General features: G+C 37.3%; 1 protein-coding gene across 1 annotated transcript in view; it reads right to left on the reverse strand.

Moving 5' to 3' along the window:
- Positions 1–854: 854 nt before the first annotated feature.
- RAP2A (RAP2A, member of RAS oncogene family) overlaps positions 855–21,044 on the reverse strand; it is a 31,888-nt gene continuing 11,698 nt past the window's right edge. Inside the window, exon 2 of the mRNA XM_062566838.1 lies at positions 855–4,864. Coding sequence (XP_062422822.1) covers positions 4,627–4,864 — 238 coding nt within the window. The 3' untranslated portion in view covers positions 855–4,626. The remainder of the gene's footprint in view (positions 4,865–21,044) is intronic.

Here is a 21,044-nt window from a genome sequence, read left to right on the forward strand (position 1 = left end):
CAAAGCCCAAAGAAATCCAAATAAGTAACAACCAGAGTCAGAATCCAGATGTAGTCACCCAAAGCATCAACTGACCTCAGCATGAAGATGAGAAACCTACAGCTCAAATGTGTCAACCTTGGTTCATAAGACGTGCGAGCCCAGGCTTCTTGTTCCTTAGAGCATACATGATATGAAAACAAGAGATCAATAAGCAACCCCTCATTACTGAAAACAGTGCATCTTACTGATACTGGCATGATTAAAATGAAACTGCCGATGAGTGCCAATTATCTAGAATAATCCTGTTAGCATTAGTTCAATGGTTCATTTATAAATCTCAGCAACACTAATTTTATTTGAAGTTGTTACTAACTCTAATTCCTTTTGTACAGCTGATACAACAAACAATCTTTATTTTAACCATTTGCAATCTCAGTGTTATCAGAGTACTACTGGATATTAAATATATCATATTGACCAAGTTCATAGATCATTTTATTACATTTTACAGTGACCATTTTTCTCCTGCTGTAACAATATGTATACCTCATCAAATACTTAGTCTTACTGATTGTTGGTGTATGTCTCTCTTTCAGAAAATAAGGAAACAAAAATAACTTTGCCCTGATTCTTTATCAAGCCTACAACTTAAATCACAACATGCATGCATGCACCTACACAAATCAGAATATATTTGCTTCTACTTTATTGCTATTTAATGTGTACTAAAAGAGCATTTTGGCTGGAGATACTTAGCTGAACTCCAAATAATTGATACACTGGTGTTTGAAATTACTAGGTGGCTCTAGTCAGCTGTGGACAAACTTTTTGACCAAATCAAAACGGACGATATACAGGAAATCCAAGGGAGGTTTCATTAAATAAATTTATTTGTTAAAATAATTTAACTCCAAATACAACTGCTGAGTTTGCATCGAGTTCTATGTACAATTCTTGTTTTATTTGAAACATCAAGGTTTAAACAACTGACATTGTTACAAAACAAACTGTTGCCCCATTTTAAGTTGCCAGTTGTATTAGAGCTCAACAATTAACTGTGAAATACATTAATTCACCTCTGGGAAACTCCAAATCAACAGCGTTAAGCCTGGTTCCAAAACCCACTTCAGTCATTCTTCAAACCCTGATCAAGAATTAACAGATGCACAATGCAGATAAAAGCCCCCTGCAGTTGTCACACATTTGCTTTTGTTGCGGAGTTTCACAATTAAAGCCTAACCAGTGCTTTGACTGTACACTGGCAAAAAAATAAAAAAAATAAAAATAAAAACAAACATGCACAAAACCCCCCAACCAAATGGCTGACATCTTTAGGCAACATTCTATACAGGAAAGCAAATACCAGTAGTTTTCCCACAGAAAAGTAATGGCAACTGTAGCACTGGGGTTAGAGAGAGGCTAGAACCAGAACAGAAAAAGTCACCAAAATCATTTTGATGCTCTAAAGGAGAGAGGGAGAAAGGAGGAAAAGGAGAAAAAAAGAAAAAAAGCAGTTATGCTAATACTCTTTATCTGATTCTGGTTTATTTGTTTCACCTAGTTTGTCTGTCTTTTTAAGGGAAGGAGGAAACAGTTGCTATCACTATCAGCTTAAAAGAATAAAAGTTGCAACACTAAAAAAAAAACAATAAAATTGGAGAAATGCTGTTTTTGTAGAAAAGTACAAAGCTCTACAAGAACAGCCAAAAGAAAAGTGGGTCTTTGGAATAAATCATAATATTTTAAGGCATGTTATAAAAAAACTTTCAAATACTATACTCCGTAGTCCTATCAGGGTACAAATTAAGCAGTGACCCAAGACCTACGATTCCTACAGGGCAGCCACAAAACTTCGACGTGGCTCACTTAACCACCTTTCTGCTAACCTTGTATTTTGAAAAATCTGTCAAGTGCAACTGTCATTGATTCAAGCTCCACTATATTCACATTAGTGGAAATACAAATAGTGCATAACTACTTCCTCAGAATCATACAACAAAAAAAACAACATCTACAGCTTTCCCGCCCCCCTTCCTCCCCCCCACAACATTGCGTGGTAGCAGATACAGCCTAGGCTTGTAAAGATGCAATGAAAAAACCAAGACTAAGATCTTCTCATTAATGTTTTCTGTTTGGAATTTTACCGTGCAATTTTTCCCTATATTAAAGCCCATCTGTTTTACACTATTAAGTTCTTGTTAGGCCCTTCATATTGTATTTCATGCCATTTTGTTGGTTGTTGAACAATCTGTGAGGTAAGATTTTAACATCTCTGCAAGTAACAGTGCATAACATGTACCCCAAGCTAAGTTTTAAATTTGGTATGTCTGAGCGCTTATGCGGTGGATCTCACACTGGAGCGCTTCTGCAGTGGATCTCACACCGACAAGCTATTTCACAGATAGGTTGCACTGCTCAACAGACAATTTCCCAACCTAGATATTTTAATAAATAAGATTTAATTAATTCGGTATCTCAAATTTTGCTTTAATATGGTGGCTAACTCAATGGGCAGGCAGGCGGGCAGCGGGAAGAGAACATTCATACCATCTAGTTTAAGCATATAAGTTATGCATGACTCAGAGGACTGAAGTTAAAAGCCTAAGTTTCCTATCTAGTCAACGGAAAGAGGTAGGTGCCTCTAGGAGGGCAATTCAGAGCACCCAAACCGGGCATTCAGATGCCAGAAATAAATGGTGTGAATATCTCCCTAAGAGAACAGAGAACAATAACAAAAACTCTGTAAGGTAGATGGGGAAAAGGACTACATTAATCTTCCAGTAAGGCTTAATGTTTGTGACATCTAATGCCCTTTGATACATTGGTTACGGAAAGGTTTTGAAGGATTAAGGGCAGAGATGGCCAGTTCTCTTCCATTAATATGATTTTCTTTAGTTCTTATCCACTTAACTATAGTTTAAAATGTTAAAAAATATTTATGCATGAAAATCTGCAAAGGCGTTTTGTACTCAAGTTTCCTTTGTAGAAGATGAGAGCATTTTTAGGAAGTTCTGCAGGTAGAGGCAAAGCTCTCAAACCCAACTCCAATTACAGCATTTCTAAGGGCCATATACACGCACATACACTCTCAACACACACACACACTGCAGCACCCATTTTCACTCATTTAAACACAAGGAACTACACTGTTACTGCACAAGATTGAAATCTAATAAAAATGCATGATGTCATTTAGACCACAGGCTCAGTGATTTATATTTTTATGGCCAATTTTACCTATAAAAGATCCAGCTCAAGACAATCTCTCCAGCATTTAAAATCTAAACATTTTGATTTAAATCTTTTCTATACTTTGATTGTAAGACTTCGGAATAGGTATTTCTGTGCCATTAGTCATGCAAATGATAAATATTTCACTGCTATGAAACTAGCAAGTCAGAGCTCGAGCATCCTCTCAAAATAAAATATTTGCTCCCACCATTTAACACTCCAATAATTGGGGCAATCTCTGAATAGTGTGTCAGGCAATTAAAGAGCCATTTCCATGCTCACCTAAGGAATTATAGGTGTAACTATTTCACCTCTGAACCAAATGATTTCACATGGTTATTCAATTAAAGTTTTCAACATTAAAGCTATGAAATAGCAAACTTGATTTTCAAAGGTTAGTTAGGGATCACACCAGAGAACGTAGCCCTTAAAGGCAAGAAAAACTGTTGTCTTCAACAAACTTAAAAATGCAGGATGTTCATACTGTCCCATGAGGTTTCTGCAGAAGGGAACATATGGTTGCAACATGGCTTAATTTTCCTTACGAGATGGTACTAGATAATCTATTAAAGTGTTCCTTGTTAGTAAGGCTCAGCAATTTTTTTTCATCACAGTTGCTTCCTCCTGGTTCAGTAAAGTGATAAAGATGCTTCCTGCTTTGTAAACAGAGGGTTTGTTTGGCTTTTTGTCTGACCAAAACCTGAAGCAATCCTCCATTTCTGAGCAGCAAAACAAAAGATTTAAAACATTCCAATGCCATCCTTTTTTCTTCACCCATCGTTTGTTTTCAGATCTTGCCTCTCATTTCACACACTGATGCAATGTTTCCTATTTCAAGATGTGGGATAAAGTGTAGCAATTTTGAAAAAAAAAATCCAAACTAGATAGGTCTCTGGTAGCCTCTTCCTCTAACACTGTCAGAAGTTCAGGTGAAATCAACGTATTTGAGCAAACTTGGCCATAAGTGCTTGCGTGTATCCTGAAGCACAGTAAATAGACACTGAAAGATTTGGCTCTCCTTTTGCGCTTATGTTAGTTGTGAGTGGTCTTCACAGCTATTTTCTCTACTGCTTTTGTTTCCCACTGACACAAGTTTTCCAACTTCTTATGAAATAGTTGCTGTCAGTGCTGTCAACACGACAGCGCAAGTAAGCTCAACTGGAACGACCCTGTAGATCAACTGGCTGTGCCATAAAATTGCAGGTGCTCAAGAGGGAAAATGGGTGAGATGTGGTCATTTAACCCAATTGTATTCAGAGTCAGTGATTGACTTTCAATGCTCAGCTCTGAGTTAATGTTGCTACTTCACTACAGATGTATTTCAAGTGACTCACAAACCAGGAAGTGAAGTAGACAGTTTTACCACCTTACAAAATTTCTGCAAATTAGGTCCAGGTTAAGTAATTTTTAATGCTATTGTATATTACATGCAGAACAGCATGGATCATCTTTGTCTGGCTGTGCTGCATAGTTCATCTGTCTAACGATTTCCGCAAAGAGCTCATCCACCATTGTTTTACTCTTAGCAGAGGTCTCCATGAAAGGGCAGCCCCATTCTTCAGCTAAGGCTCTGCCTTCATTCGATGATACTTCTCTCTCACTTTCCAGGTCCACTTTATTACCAACCAGAATTACTGGCACCTTCTCATACCTACAAACAGGGAAAAAAAGCAGCAATAATTATGTATTTTTAAAATACATTTTAAAATACATTCAAAATATAAACATCTATTTGCAAACAGTACAGACCCATCAGAAATAGTACATTCAGATAATCTTAAAATTTTATGTTAAAAAGCACTTCTGCATTTTTCACATCCTGGAATTTGTTACACATCGCTTTCCTTCCAGAGTTTTCTTAAAGTTCTGATGAATGCTTCTTCCTTTGAATTCCTCCCCCCACCAGGAAATCTGTCTGGAACACTTCCACACTACAAAAAGTGGTGATTTCTGTGCTGGCAATCTCAATTAGGATGTAAGAACAGGATGGAGGCTCAAACCTCCCTTCAGCATTACATTTTCCTTCTCCCTGAAAACATATCATACTTGCTGCCTGTGATGAGGAAGATGCATCATTCTCCCTTTCAAAGGTATATCCACATCTGGTTAATATACACAGAACTCTCAAACAGGCAAGAAAAGGGGGAAAAAAAAGGGTCAGTAAATTAATTGAAATTTCAAGAAGGGCAGCCCACTTCAGGTACTATACATACACAAAAGACTGTTATATGAAAAAATATATTAGCTAATACAGACGATACATAGCATTCCCCTGCAGCATTCACATCATTGGGCCAGTTAAACAATCTGAAAAGCAAAATTTGTTAAGTACTAGGCAATACTATCACAGTTTTGCTTCATAATCAACTTGGACAGTAGAATAGATTATATAAGCTATGAAGGAATTTATTACTTTACACCTCCCAGTGAGGGGAACCTTGCCAATTTTTTTTTTAATTAAAATGCCTGTCTTTTTTTTTCTTCCACCCTCACATGCATAAAACCCTTCTCTAGATACAGAACTAAACAAGTGTTCACTCAGGTTTTAAATTTACACATTTGCCATAACAGAGGAGAAAACACTGGGCCTATTTCCAAAATGCTCTTGCATGGATTTTCTCATGAAAGCAACAAGAACAAAAAACAAACAAAAAAACAAACAAAAAAACCACTGATTATGGAATTTAGCACTTAAATCAAACCAAGATTTAAGAGAAACAAGATGGTTCCCTGTTAATTTAAACCTGAATTCCTACTTTGTATATAGTTTAGCAGTACTGTTTCGAGTCAAATCACTGTAGTAAGACCAAGCTGTGGTCAGACAACATTCAGAAGTAATACCTGCAAGCAGTTTAATATGTCACTATCTTTAAGCCATCTTTATCCCTTCCTTCCTCCCTTTCAGGCAGGGCAGCAGAGCGGTGCTGGTGCGTGTGCCTCAGCTGGTTGAATGCAATATCCAGCAGCTTGACACTAAGGTGTCGAAAGACTGTGCAGGAACAGGGAATCCACAATCTACATGGACACTGAGTTCCTACAGAGCCACAACAGATAGCAGGACAGTAACTTCTCAAACCACCTCTGCAACTCTTAAACCACCAGAGCAGTATCAAAAAAAAATCAGTCCAACTATGTCATAAGATGCAACTTAAATTCTTGACTTTGTTAGGTCTCTTCGGTAACAATGAGAATGTCACTCATTCCAGAGTCTAAGGCTCTTGTCAATAATCACACCAAATGCCTCTTATTTCTTCCTCTATAAATATTTAGCACAGTGAGTACCAGCCCTTGGGAACTCTTGCAAGCGCTAAGTCGCCACTCATGAAGCATCAAAATACACAAAAGCATCTTGAAATCTGTCCTCTTGCATTTAAACACACCATAACATAATCTTTAATTACATAAGAGAGCCAATGTTGAACAGATGACACAGTAATTCAATACTTCTTATCTTTATTATTCCAACACATGGGCCCTATTTTATTTGCTGTACGGCATTAAAACTCCTCTATCAAAGTGGAATCAGCTGCACCTTCAGTCTGTTTCTTGCTATCTAAGGGCCCCAAATGCAAACCTTTTCAAAGCAATCACCTGGGAAGCGTTCAACGAAGTAGCAGATGAGCCAGAACTGGAACACAAGATTATCAGTTCTTTTCTCATTCTGCAGGATCACTCCAATTTATTGGGAAACATATGGAAACTCACACTTGTTGCAGATTTATAGCCAGCTCCACTGCAATATTAAATGCTTTAACGGGTTTAGGAAAGCTGGGCAACTAAATATCTTTGGAGATCTGTTTGCTATGATTACTCAGCATCTAGGGAAATGGAAGGGAGAGTAAACATCAGCTTCACATTGGTGGACCAAATGCAGAATTAATGGGATGGCAGGCTAGACGTGAAAATTCTAATTAAATTTATTTGCACAGTACGATCTAGGAACTATAAGGTAGAAAAAGCAGACAGATAGAACCACTTTTCTGTATTGCTTTTGCCTGCCTTAACCTCTTGCTTTTGCACCATTCACTACCAGTCTTCTTCATGTAAAATGAGATACGAATCCTATAGTCTTATTCACCTCATAACCCATACTCATCCAAAAACCATTTTTAACATTAAATTATATGAGATATGTTTCTTCAAAACCTCTAATTATATCTTATCAAAGACATTCCTCAAAGAGAAAAAAAGCTTGCTCTTCCAAAATAAATTCCTGCATTACCTAATTTTTGAATACTCAACTTTACAAAACAAAAATTTCAGTTTTTTTTAATTATTAAAACACAAAGTTAACACAGAATTTGTCTGTCTACATAGAAAAGTCAGTCTCCATTATCTACAATAATGGAGGCTGGAATATCCTAAATAGTAGAAAAACAATCTGTGGTTACTCAGCAGAGTGCAGGCTCCAATTTTGGCTTATTAGCTCCAGGTCAGTACCAGTCCTGCCAGGCCCAAGTTGAGTGCTAGACAGTCAGCCCAGATGTTTGTGCGCTGTATTCTCCAAATACCATAACAATGGATTAACAGTGCATTGGACAGTCCTATACCCGAATAAAAAGTCTTTAAAGAAACAATTGCACAGTTCAGATATGCGAATTTGAATCCTGAAGGACACACTACTTTTGGCTCCATGTCAGCCTCGGTTGTCTTTATTTAGAGTGTCTAAGTGCCTCTGAACTGTGCTTCCCAGTTTTCTGGTTCTGGTAGCAGAGAAACCATAGAGCTAGCTCTTCACTAAAACAACTTCACAAGATCTGAAGTATTAGTCTGTGCACAAGCTGACCATGGAACCAGTACAGCCATATTGGGCAGAGCTTACAAGACTCTCCAGACCCAAGCCAACTCTTGAAGACTCAAGGTTCAATTTCTTTATATTCTTGACACCACTAATCTCCTGTCTCCAATTACTCACAGCTAACCGAGAACAGGGTAACTGCCCCACTGTAACAGGTAAAGACACATGCTAGAACCAAGAAACAAGTAAACGTAACTCAAGCAGCCTCTTGCCTGAAAGAATGCTTTGACGATGCCTTTCCATGTGATGGACTTAAAACCATATGCTGAGTACAAATATAGTTGAGAAGAATTCAAGCTGGCTCTTCACCCCTTACTCCTCAAAGCTGCCATAATTTCCTACCATAAATTCCTACAGAGTATCCTGGGTGATGGTATCCTGAGGGGGGGGGGGGGCTGGTTCACCACTCTCCATACCACAACTGCTTATCTTGCAAGAGGCTAAATCTGCCTGTCCCCGGAGGTTTCGGCTTCAGAGTTTTAGACTGTCGAGATTTTGGCATACTGCTGAAGTTGCATAGAGCACTACAGGCCAGGGATGGGAAAGTGTGACTTGTCAGATGTGGTAGAATTACAAGATTCTAATAAAATTTGAAGGGAAGAAGAACATATCTTCCCCACAGGCTTTTTATCTGGTTACATTTCTGTGACCCAAAACAAATAGGAAAAGAAAAGTGTTGCAGCTTCTTAAAAACAATCACCAAACAAAACCAAAAAACTTCTTACACCCTGCAAGAGCTGCCTTGCAGCTCTCAAGCAGCAATGCAGAACCTTTCTGTATAATCAGAAAATCAAATCCTGGCATTCAAATGTCTCCAAAGCTTCAAATGGGATCTAACCTACTCATAAATAATACCCCTAAAACACAGTGTGCTGTATATTTTATCCAATTCAATATCAGACACTTAGAACAAAAGAGGCTAAAACTCCACTATCTGTATCATAGCCTGAAAAGCCAGACTGTTGCTGCTGTTGCCATCACAGGATGTGTGAAGCAGCAGCTCAGTCTACTAGGGGAGCTGTGCAGAGCCCTCACCTTCTCAGTGCAACCAAGTCCTCCTACCTTTTCCCTTTACATCCTAGAAGTAGCAGTCTCTCTCATCCCTGGAGCAGAAAAATCCAATTTTCTCAGTACTGCTGAAAAGCTTGGAGCAGCATTGATCTTTTCTAATGAAAAGCATTAGGGCAACCAGAAAATAAGAACAGCTGCCAGTTTCCCCTGTATCAGTGCAGTGAAGTATGTATTCCAGGGCAAACACCATAGCAGAGCTCGAAAGAAACATACTCAAATGTAGCACTGGAAGGCTCCACTTTTCAGGATCTGTTTAGGAACAAGTTTTTGTAAGACCAAATTATATACATTTGTAGGTATGCTTAAAGAACAAGGTACTTCACCCTGTTTGAATGATCTCACTGTTTTAGGCTCCAGCATGATGGATATCAAGCAGTGACTACTCTGGAAAACACTACTGCAGTCCTTTGTAGCCCCATGAAAAAGACACTGCTGCAAAGTCAAACACCAATAGTCCTTCCTTCATAAAAGACAGCCATTTGGTATTTACCAGTTCCAGATAACATTATTCAATGATTAAAAAAAAAAAAAAAAAGCCCCATTATTCATCTTTACAAGCTTCTGGAACTAACAGGCCACAGTATATCCTTCAGTTTTCCTGAAAATGAACACCATAGCCACATAGAACCAATAAATACATAGATTTTAATGTTTAATGTGGTTTAGCTACACATCACTGACCACACAGCCTTACATGCCACATGGTGATAAACCGTTTCTACATTTTATCTTTCCTCACATGGCCCATACACCTACATTTCTGTTTTGATCAATATGTATACTTTGAATACTAACTTAACTAACTTGTTAAACATTTAGAAAGCCTCTAGATGAATAGTACATAAACGATCTTCAGAGATTTTTAGCTTACATTTTTTTCCACCTTCAGTCTTATTCAGAGAGAGAAAAAACACAGGCATGACAATGAAAACAAAGACGATATGAAGCAAAAATATAAAATAATAAAAATGAAGGATAAAAAAGAGTAAGAATTAAAAAATGAAGCACACCAAGACAGACAAACAGATTAAAATCCCCTAAGGTGTGATAGAGATTGCCCAGGACCCACTTAGCTAGGAAAAGGGCAAAAACAAGAACAAAAGCATATTAATGCTGGATCCGTGCAGCAAAAGATACCAAAATTATCAGAAGGGTTCCTGCTTTCTAGCCTGATGTTCAGGAAAGGCTGCATCTTTTCAAGAACTTGTTTTTGACTGTGCTTTATATCAAAGACAGACATGTTCAACCAAAAATGCACAAACCTTCTGCATAATAAAAAAATAAAGAGAAAGAACACGTGTTCTTAAAGACTATTTTTATGACTAGCTTAGGTCCTGCTGAAGTTTATGGAAAGACATATATATTTACATGCTACATACAAGGACCACTGAAAGGTAGAGATGTCTATCCATGACAACCATTCCTAATCAAAAGGAATCTCAAAAGTAGTTCTAAAACACTGGTAGGTCCTTCTTTTGGATGCAGGTTTCTTCTCAGAACATATTTCTGGTATACTTTTCATACATCAAAAAAGAAAGTCACTAAAGGGCTAAAGACCTTAGGAGGGCCAATGATAATACAAATAATAAAGGATGTTCAGGAAAAATAATTATTCTTTGTCTATTACTTACAAAAAATTGTGGCAAGAATCCTAGCAAAGGATAAAAAATTCTAGGAAGAACGAAATAAAGCATCAGAAACAGCTAAAGATGTGCAGTTAAATCTATTAGATTGCATACAAATTCATATGCATACACATGTATTATCTATAACAAACGATACGTCATATTACTAAGCATTATTTTATAATGTAACTTGAAAATTTCAATTGCCTAGAGTAAAGTCTGTCATAAATTGAACTGTAAGTTTCCTCATGAGAAAAAAACAATTCATTCCAAGCTTAACTATCATAACTTACTTACTCCTTTCAAATAATTCCTTGATGTTTGAAGTAAAATTCTCAATAGTTAAAAATGACATTGGCTTAGAAGGATAAGAGAAGACGCACAGTGTTCTCCAATCTGATTGAGCCTCTCAGGCATAAGGAAGAGAAGCAGTAAAATTACAAAATACTCAAGTGGAAACAAACTTAACATTTGTTGCAGCTTGCAATTCTTGAACCAAAGCAGCAATAAAAAATAAAAATAAAGAAGAAAAAGCTTGTAAAATGATTACTACCTCATTTTAAGAAATTTAAGCAGAGAGGACATTTTTTTCCAAATCCTAATTTCTTGTATTTTGGCATGTAAAAAATTTTAATATTATGGGTTATATTAACAGCAGGTGCAAAGACTGAATAGCTCTACCTTTTTGCACATAGTTCTGCAAATACACACCAGTGAAGATGTGTCTATACACTTATGAATATATAAAATGCATGTCCATGCCCTTACGTATGCACACATATATATACACTCATATATATGGAGAGAAAGAGAGAGAGAGAGAGAGAGAGAGAGAGAGATCTGATAAGAATAACTAGGTTCTTGCAAAGTTTGAGTGGTTTGCTCCCCACAACATGAAAATCATTCCACCTTCTCAGGTAAATCCATATAGAACAGCTGTAAAAACAAACAAACAAAAAAAAAAAGAACCAAACCACCCACTATTATGACACAAACATGTAATTACAGTTTACCAATTAACTGCATTTAACATTCAATTCTGCAAGCTATGTTGCGTAAGAATTTAATTAGTTAAACAACAACTTCCAACTAAAAAAGTTCTAAATCATTTTTATAAATGAGAAGAAGCTAAAGAGCTTATTGGAAGTCCCACTGCAATTAGGTGGCTGAGTCATGAATTATTTTGCTATAAAGACTAGAGTATGGCCTAATTGCAGGACTGGGGATCTAACATTTTATTCCAGGCTTTGACATGAACTCCTTATATAGCCCTTGGGAAAAACTCTTCCAATGGGCAGACTGAGGTATATAAAGTCAGAGTAATTGTACTTACTCATAGGACATCAAATTAAATAATAACTGTAAAACAACTTAAATAATAGTATTAGTATAATAAATAATAACCAGACCATATGCCTTCTGAGAAGACTTCAGAAGCTATCACGAAGCTTTCTGAAAACAACCATCTCGACACAAATTAAACACCTTAAAACAAATTCAGCTTTCCAGTTTCATTTCTGGGTCTAGCAAAAGTCACAGCCATTGCTGGTTTTGTACAGAAACCATTTGGCAGGCTCAGCCTTGTTATGGGGCTTATGAAGGATTAGAGGAAATAGCTCTCTTCCAACCAAAAGACCAAGGAGCAACAACAACAACCTCCTTCCAGATGTTCAGCCTGCTTCCAAAAGTCACTGTAGATAAAGCCTCTACCTGCAACTCTGGTCCATCCCCTGCTTAAAATACCTGACAATTCAATGGTCTGCCAACTGGCCCTATGAGAGAAGTGTTCTCTATTGACTTTAAAACATCCAACCAGTTCTGAAGAAAAAGAGGCCACTGACCATCACGATGTTAGGGAGACTTTTTCCTCAGCAAGTTAGCAGAACTCCATGAATGTTTAAACTAAGTCCAGTGACATTGTCAGTTCCCTCTAAGTGAGGCTTTGCCATAGGAGGCAACAGGCAAGCAGCACTTTCAGCACTGGGGAGGACAACAAAGAACCTAAGGCAGGAGGAGTACTGCCAATTCTCACCTATTTCATACACTTGATGGACTTAGCAAACAGGAGGTCTAGCTTTCACCTTAAAGATGCACCCTTTTCCTGCTATTTATCATTACAAATTGCATCTAAAACTGAAGTCTCTGAACACTGAAAAGACAAAGTGGTATATAGTATCTGCCTACTTAGCAGCAGGTTTGCTGTGAGCATATCTGAACATTTTAATCCTTGAATTCCCTCTCCATGCCAGTCTAACTTCTTTTCTTATACATCTGAACATCCACAACATCTGATTGAGTCCTGAAGTGTTGGCCACATTAAGCACTCGAACACTGGAATTTTCAAATGAGAATTTTCGATTCCATGGTGTAGTTTAAGAAACAATAACCTCACGAGTTTCAATCCTATGCAAAATGCAAGAGAAGCGTTGTAACTTGGCTTTTTCATCATGACCAGTTCCTTCCAAAACAATATAAAAATTAAAACTTCCTGTAAATCTGACATTCTTACAAGATCGCTGTTTTTCCTTAGCTTCTCAAATATTCAATTTGCGTTGAAAGAAATAGAGTTGTCAAGAAAACTATGAACACATTATGAGGCACAGTGCAGTTGCTACAAAGTTATCTACAAAGTTAGTACAACGCTGTAGCTTCAAATTTCCAGACTAAATATCCAAAGCTGGATATCTACGTTTGTCAAAAACTGCTGCTACTAGCTTTAAGCACAGCTCAACATTTTGAAAATTAGATTGTATATTTAAGTGTTTAAACTCTGAGTCCATAATTGGAAATTATTCTTAATGACTGTATTAGCTTTCTGACCTTAAAAATTATTTGAATCATGTGCCATACTAATACTTATTAATAATATATACTGCAGTGTAATGAATGCGATATGCCAAAGCTTTCAGTATCTATCAACAATATATAGAAGATACTAAAATTAAAGAGATTATCATCTATTTTTTATTTTTATTTTAAAGATGTCAAAAAGACTTGACATTCTTTAAAATTACCATTTTTTCACTTTAGAGACATAATCACTTAAACTTTATCCTCCAGTACTGTGCATAAAACACATTAAGGATTAAGCAATAAATGTTAACATAGGATTTAAGAGATGTGGATTCAGTTCCACACTCTGTCACAGACATCCTGTGTAATTTCTAGTGAGTCCTTTAAGCTCTGTACCTCTGTTCCCCACTTGAAAAAAACAATAGTAGTCAGCCTTAACCTCAGAATGCCTATAATACATGAACACTTTCAAGGCCTTCCATCCTTAGAGACTGAGATACCATGAATACCCTGAAGGATTTAACAGCTTTGCTCTAGTTACAAAGAGGAAAAGTCCTACATCCTAACTATTTTCAGCAATAGGCTACATAACAGCACAACTCTTTAGGTTTTCTTTACCATAGTATTGTATTCAGAACAGATACGTTACAGTAGATTACACATCAATGCCAAGTTTGCCAGCAGAAAGAGTAAACCTGTTGGACTAGCCTTAACTCAGACCAGGAGCTAAGAACACCAGCATGGGGACAAAATCAAGATTGTTATCTCAGTACAACTGTGGGGGGCTTGAGTGGATATTGCAAGGGCTCACAATATCTTAAAACATATGCTATCTGTGAGGGATTTCTTCTCCTCCCGTCTCTGCACAGAATTTTGCAAGGTCAAAAAGCCTGCCTGCTCTGATGATGTGGGTTTGACTATATCTCTTTGTAAGGGCAATGCAATAAAAAAAGTAATATAAGCTTCTCATACATTATACAACAAATCTATGGACTTGATTTTCATATCTTTGATTTATTAAATTGCTATGTTCAATAAAATTTACAGTGACCCTAACATACATTGCCATTTATCAATCAGTCCACGCATTGTCACAAGAAGTTTCTCTCAGAAACATATCCTTTCACACATAAACTTTCAGATGGCACTTACAGGATCTCTTTCTTGCCTACAATTTGGCTAGAACTTAAATCATTATTTCAATTTCTAACTCCTATCAGACCTGGAAGCAAAGAATCGCTTAGATAGGAAAGGACCTTGGGAGGTCTCTAGTCCAACCTACTGCTTAGGGTAGGGTCAGCTGCGAGATCTCAACCAGGTTTAACAACCAGACCACAAAAATGCCAAAACAATACATATATTTATGTCTAGGAACTGATAGTTACACTCATACAACTCATAGTAGACATACAACCAAGAAAGTATTTTTCACTATGAAAGCAAAGTGAATTAGACAGATTTTACAGAATTAACTAAAGCTCAATGCACAAGTTAATAACAACTTCAATCTCCTTAGCCTTGTTTATTTAAACTTTACAGAATGGAATTTATTAGTGTTTATATAAAGCAAAAAACTTTGGCTAAACATAAATATTCAAATGCATAAGCCCTTTAGAAAGGCCAGTAGACTATAATGTGTATAAGTACCTGAAGGGAGGGTGTCAGGGGGACAGGGACAAACTCTTTTCACTTGTCCCATTTGACAGGACAAGAGGCAGTGGGCAGAAATTGAAGCACAGGAAGTTTTGCCTGAATGTGAGGGGGAATTTCTTCCCTGTGAGAGTGACGGAGCACTGGCACAGGTTGCCCAGAGAGGCTGTGGAGTCTCCTTCTCTGGAGATCTTCAAGGCCTGCCTGGATGCAACCCTGTCTACCATGCTCTAGGTGACCCTGCTGAGTGGGGAGGTTGGACTAGATGATCTCTGGAGGTCCCTTCCAACCTTACTGATTCTATGATTCTACGATATTCTTGTAAGGCATTATTTCATTCTTCAAAATCAAAATATTCTTATATTCCTTTAACCAAGTTTAATCACTAGAGGGAACAAAAGAAAAAAAAAGCTACAAAACTTATTTAAACTGTTCTAATAGGATTTTCTCTAGCTCATTAAAATTACACTTTTACAGGTGTTTAAGAATAGGCCTATCAATTAATTCAAAACCTTCTTAGTAGCATCACCTGCTTCTAAAGGATTAGAATTTAGGATCTACCATGCCATGCTGCCCAATTAGAACTACACAAAATATCAGCTTCTTCTCTCTGTCAGGGAAATACCTTCTTGTTCTGATACGATAGACCTTCTGATTTTTAGCATTATCCACATATGTGCCTGAAAACATACACAAGCCTAGATCACTAAACTCACCTCTGACAATTTGCCACTGCCTGACCTACAGAATCAAGCACTGTATATGGATATGATCTGCATTGCCATAGTTGCTTTTATTTATTTACTTTTCAAAGAACTTGACCTTCTGCAATAAGCCTAGCTTCAAGTCATCTAAGAAAAAAAAAAAGATTAAGAAACAACCAACTAACCTTGCATAAATTTCTGCTCTCTCATTAATCCCCTTGTACGAGCTAAGGTAAATAGACACCAGGGTTTATACAATAATTGCATAGCCTGAAGAGAATCTGTGTCTAGTATGAAACATTCTTTGTTACCCTAGTAACCACAGAAAAATACAGCCTAATGTCCTCCAAGCCATTAAAAATATCCTATATGGCTTTTAGGAAAACTTCGCAGGAAAAATGCTCTGTTGAGACAGATTTGCCTTGCAATAATACAATCAAGTTACAACTTTCTGGACATTATTCAGAATATAGATTATTTTATAGAAACTGTAAGCAAGTGACAGTGTTTGTACAGAGAACCAAATCAGGAGACAATAATAATTTTTAGTGTTTTCTCTTTTACTTAAGAAGCAGTGCTATGACTTCATACACTTTTGATTATAGTCAAGCCCTTTTCTTAAAAAAAAGTCACTACAAAAAAAAACAGTTTGGGAACTTTTGGATTACAACATTGAATCTGAAGACCCCAACCATTTTCACCAGCAGCCGTGAAAGCCTCTCTCTCCTGCAACATCTGATTTTTAACTTTGGAAAGAAAAAAAAAAGAAAAAAAAAAGAAACAAACAAACAAAACCACCCTCCCCACACATTCTGCCATGACTTTGGAAAGTTGTTGGCCTTCATCTTACAGAATAATTTAATTAATTACTGTAAATACGGTTTAAATAATTTGAACATTCAGTTGGATTGCTTAGGATAAATAGAGGACCAAGAACATTTTCTCCCTCAGTTTTCTGAAGCGACCTCTATCCTTAACAATTCAACTTCGTAACTCAAGTAATTTGATTCAGAAAGAGCACAGCATCTATTTAAGTCAAACTGTCTTCATATGTAAAGATGAATACACAAAAGTAAGAGCTTCCAATGTCTTACATTAGTATTTAAAAACTTTTGGTTCATCTTCAAGTATGAAATAGCCATCGACTGCACTGAGTATATAGAGGACAGCTTACTGGTAATCCCTCTTCTATATTGACTAAAAATGTTTTTTTAGGAACTTTGTTTTTCCTATAATGAGATAAGTGCCAATTATAGCATTAAAAAAAACCTCTCTACAAAGAGTAATTTCATCTAAATCAACATACTAAATGCACTGTAAGACCTGAAACTAAAATTTAACCATTCTAGCTTCCAGAAGTCCCCTGGTTAGAAATTAGTGCTTATAAAATGACACCAGAGGGTATCTAGTACATAAAATGGTGAGATCTAACCTTTTTATTCTTCCTTATGTGTGCATATGTATATACCAAATCTAATATTTAAGTAACTATTAAAATGAAGTCAGCTAGAATGATAAATTTAAAATTCATGTCTCAGATGTTGAACTATTTGTATGATATTTCCAGCTGTTTTTTATTTTATTTTTTAAATATTCTTTGGGTCTAGCTCTAGGTTTAAAAAGCATCTTCCCTCCCCCCCCCCCCCCCCAAAGATTTATCCTAGCATAGCTGACAGCTACTTTAACTTCTACAAAGACGCTCCGGTGTCTTTAAGTGCCTTGAAGCTCATTCCATCGTGTACTCTTCCAACCCCGCCGGCTGCTAGGCTCCATCTCCATCAAGCAGGCTGCCTGCCAGGGTTTTGCCATCGCAGGCTGCCCACCCCGCGGGGCTGCGCACACCTGGCTGCTCTGGCTGGTGTCAAACAGCCGCGCCGTGAGAGGTTGCGTCCGCCGGGGAGCCGGCGCGTGGGGTCACAGCCCAAGGCTCCCGGCTGTCAGCGCGGCTGCGGCACCAGAGCGGATCCGCGCTGGCGCTTTGCCAGCGGCTGCATCTTGGCTGCTGGCTTGTGTCACTCGAATAGGTGGTTACTCAGCTGACAGAAAGGATGGGTTTTACTAGCTTATCGCAGAATTAATACGTGCACGCCTCAGACAGGAAGAGCAAAAACCTTTGCAATGAAAGGTTTTATCTGTTAGTGACAATTTTTACAGAGGGGTAAAAAAGAAAAACCTCCCAATAAACCAGGCCTGCCTAAGTAATTTCTTTAAAATATTGCAAATTCCCACAAGGACACCTGCTTTGATACTGCTTGAATTAGGAATACACTTAAATTCATCCGAACTGAGATCAAACAATGTGGCAATACACTGCTTTAAACTTGTTTAGAAGGTAATTTGGGCTTATTCCGCATATTCATTGCTATATTACACCATTGTAAATAGAACACAATTGGGAATTGGGAATAAAGGACTTGATGAAAGCCACATTTTGTTTTGTGTCCTCTCACCTCCCCCCAAAGATTGGAAGACTGAAAAACCTTTCTGCACATGTTTGTGTGTACATCTTAACTGTACTTCTGGGCAAATTTACTTTTGAGTGGCAGGATTTAGGTAGATAACAGTTTGACAGACACTAGATTATAATGCACTTTGTTTTTATTCTTAGATTAAATATCATCCCATTATTTAAATGTCTATATAGCACAGTCTAGATACAAAAAGGATGAACACATTAGTATACTTAGCCTTCAAAACAATTTTAACAACGTAAGAAAGTCTTATCGAAAAATTTGGATTTCTTTTAAGGTCTGTATTTAAGGGTACCACACATCCATACCATCTTCTTTGCCCATAAGATCTTCTTTGTTGAAGCACTAATCGTCAGCTAGAATTTCCTGAAAATAGCCCACTAATTATTTCTTCACATTAAGTTGTCCTATGCAGAAAGGCCATTTCAATTAACATGAAGGTGTGCATGGGGGTGTGAAGCCCAGACTGTTCCCAGTCCTTTTAATCTAACCGCACTTCTTCCTGACAAAGTCTTTCAAAAGAAGATGTTTTGATCATCTTTGGGAGAAGAACGTAGACTTCAATTACCAGTCCAATTATCCTGGCTAGGAAGGCAATACAACTGCTTAATTTTAGAGTAACAAGTGACTTTCAAGGTGTGCCTGCTCAACTTTCATCTCAGACTGAGCTTTCCATTGTCCCTCTCTGGCAGATTAAAGTAACGTGACGTCAGGCACTTTATTTCAGAATAAGAACCGTCTGCAGGAGAATTTAACAGGCAAATTATCTTCTTTGAATGTCCTCATTTTGATTAAGAGGTGGTTGCTTTCTTGTATACTTTACACAAATACAATTTAGTAGCATCAAAAATAGAGGAAAAAAATCAACATCCTGCAATACACAGCAAATTGCATTAAATGATCAAGTTCTTGAGAAACCATGAAACAAATACTGTTTAAGCCATTTAAAATAATACTATTTCTTTTCCCATGTTGAGGCTACAAGGTAGCAAGTCTTCTCAGAGGTGAAAACTTTGTAGCAACTTTTTGCTCAATGTGCCCATATTAGGCCTTTGGTGATGCACCAGTAATCCTTGTATTATATGGCATGCACTTCACTCTCCTTCCTCGTGTCCAGAATAATCCACGTTTTGAATTCAAGTGCATCAATGCCAGTTTTCTGTGCATTTCATTTTCCTTTTTAGAACACAGCTACACTACAAATTTTGATAGGTTAAAAACTGGATTATGTGGATTTGTTTAATCAAAGAGTGGAAAGAGGAAGCGGTCAGGAGAAAACCTTTCCATCATCAGATCAGACTACCATGATGTTGATATTGAGCTTCTTGTGATAAAATCCTTAAACATTTCATATTTCAAACATGTCTGTTATACTTCCGTGGAATCACTGATGGGTTATCACATTTCTCAGAGCTATTGTTTAATATTATCCGTAGGTCTCAGTGACTTTCTTCTCGTAAAAGGAGACCCTACTTTAACATATTCCTATTACATCTCCTGTCTATAAACCATTACAGCTGTCCAGGAGCTGAATTCTGGGCAATCACAAACATAACTGTCTTTCAAAATGCAATCCAGGAACATGAAATAAACAATAACTCTGGTCCATCAGGACACTGCCTATGACACTTGCATCTATTGCAAATGCGTTCCCAGATATCTAAGATGACTTCTTTCTACCAGCAACAACCCATCCAGAAGGGCTGCATTTGCTCCCTGAGGTTCTGGAAAGCCACCCTAACATAGAGGCAGAGCAAGTCCAACAACCCTTCAGTTACTTGGTCAACACTGAAGCTGAGGTGGCAGCAAAGCTAGTTCCACAATAACTGCAGACTTGAGTGAAAAGTGGTACTTGGAATGGTAATATGAACAGCATTTCTTGCTAAAATCTGCTGACAGATTCATCATCTGACTGTTAGCAAGCACCTGGATTTGATTGCTACTAAATCCAGTTACAGCAAGCACTAGGAATAAAAGAGTCAGTAGAGGCTCAACTCAGAACTGCTAGATGGTAAATAAAAGTGATCAGAAATTTGTAGCTACTAGATAATGCAACAGTGATGTTTCAGTAAGAAGCAAGAGAGGCTATGCAGGCCCAGATGAAGAAACTATGTGTATAGTGTCAGATTTGAGGCAAGACTATGCAACATCTGGTACCCGTTTTGACAGTCTGAAAAAAAGTGATCTGATCTAAAAATTTTATTTTTAAATGTATCTGAAGGTTCTTCAAACCCAATCCTATCACAACGCAATCACAAATTTACCAAATCAAAAATAGGCAGCCTAACTTTCCCATATTTTGAACAGAATTTGGGAATATTTGGATAGAATGAAACTTCATAATACGCAGTAATGCCTGCATTTTTGGAACACCCTCCCAGGATCAACTAGCAGAAGGCTATCAGTACTCTCACACAGCCAACTGATAATAACTACTGGAGAAGTAGATGATATCGAGACAATCTGCTGAAAGTCCGTAGCTTTTAATGTTAAGTGAGACTGCAGTCAAGAGAGAGATCTCCAAACTAGCAAAAATAAAAGAGACACATATGAAAATTAGATTCTCCCCTAGAAAGAAACTCGATATGCTATCATGCTTCAGACAGCTATTTGCACAAGGTGAAAAATAGAGTTAAGTAGATTCTACTCCAAATATAATTTTATAATCAGCAATAAAATATAATCTGTGCACAGAATTCTTCTTAGAGAAGAGAGACAT

Source organism: Rhea pennata, chromosome 1 (genome assembly GCF_028389875.1).
Source record: "Rhea pennata isolate bPtePen1 chromosome 1, bPtePen1.pri, whole genome shotgun sequence".
Taxonomy (NCBI): domain Eukaryota; kingdom Metazoa; phylum Chordata; class Aves; order Rheiformes; family Rheidae; genus Rhea; species Rhea pennata.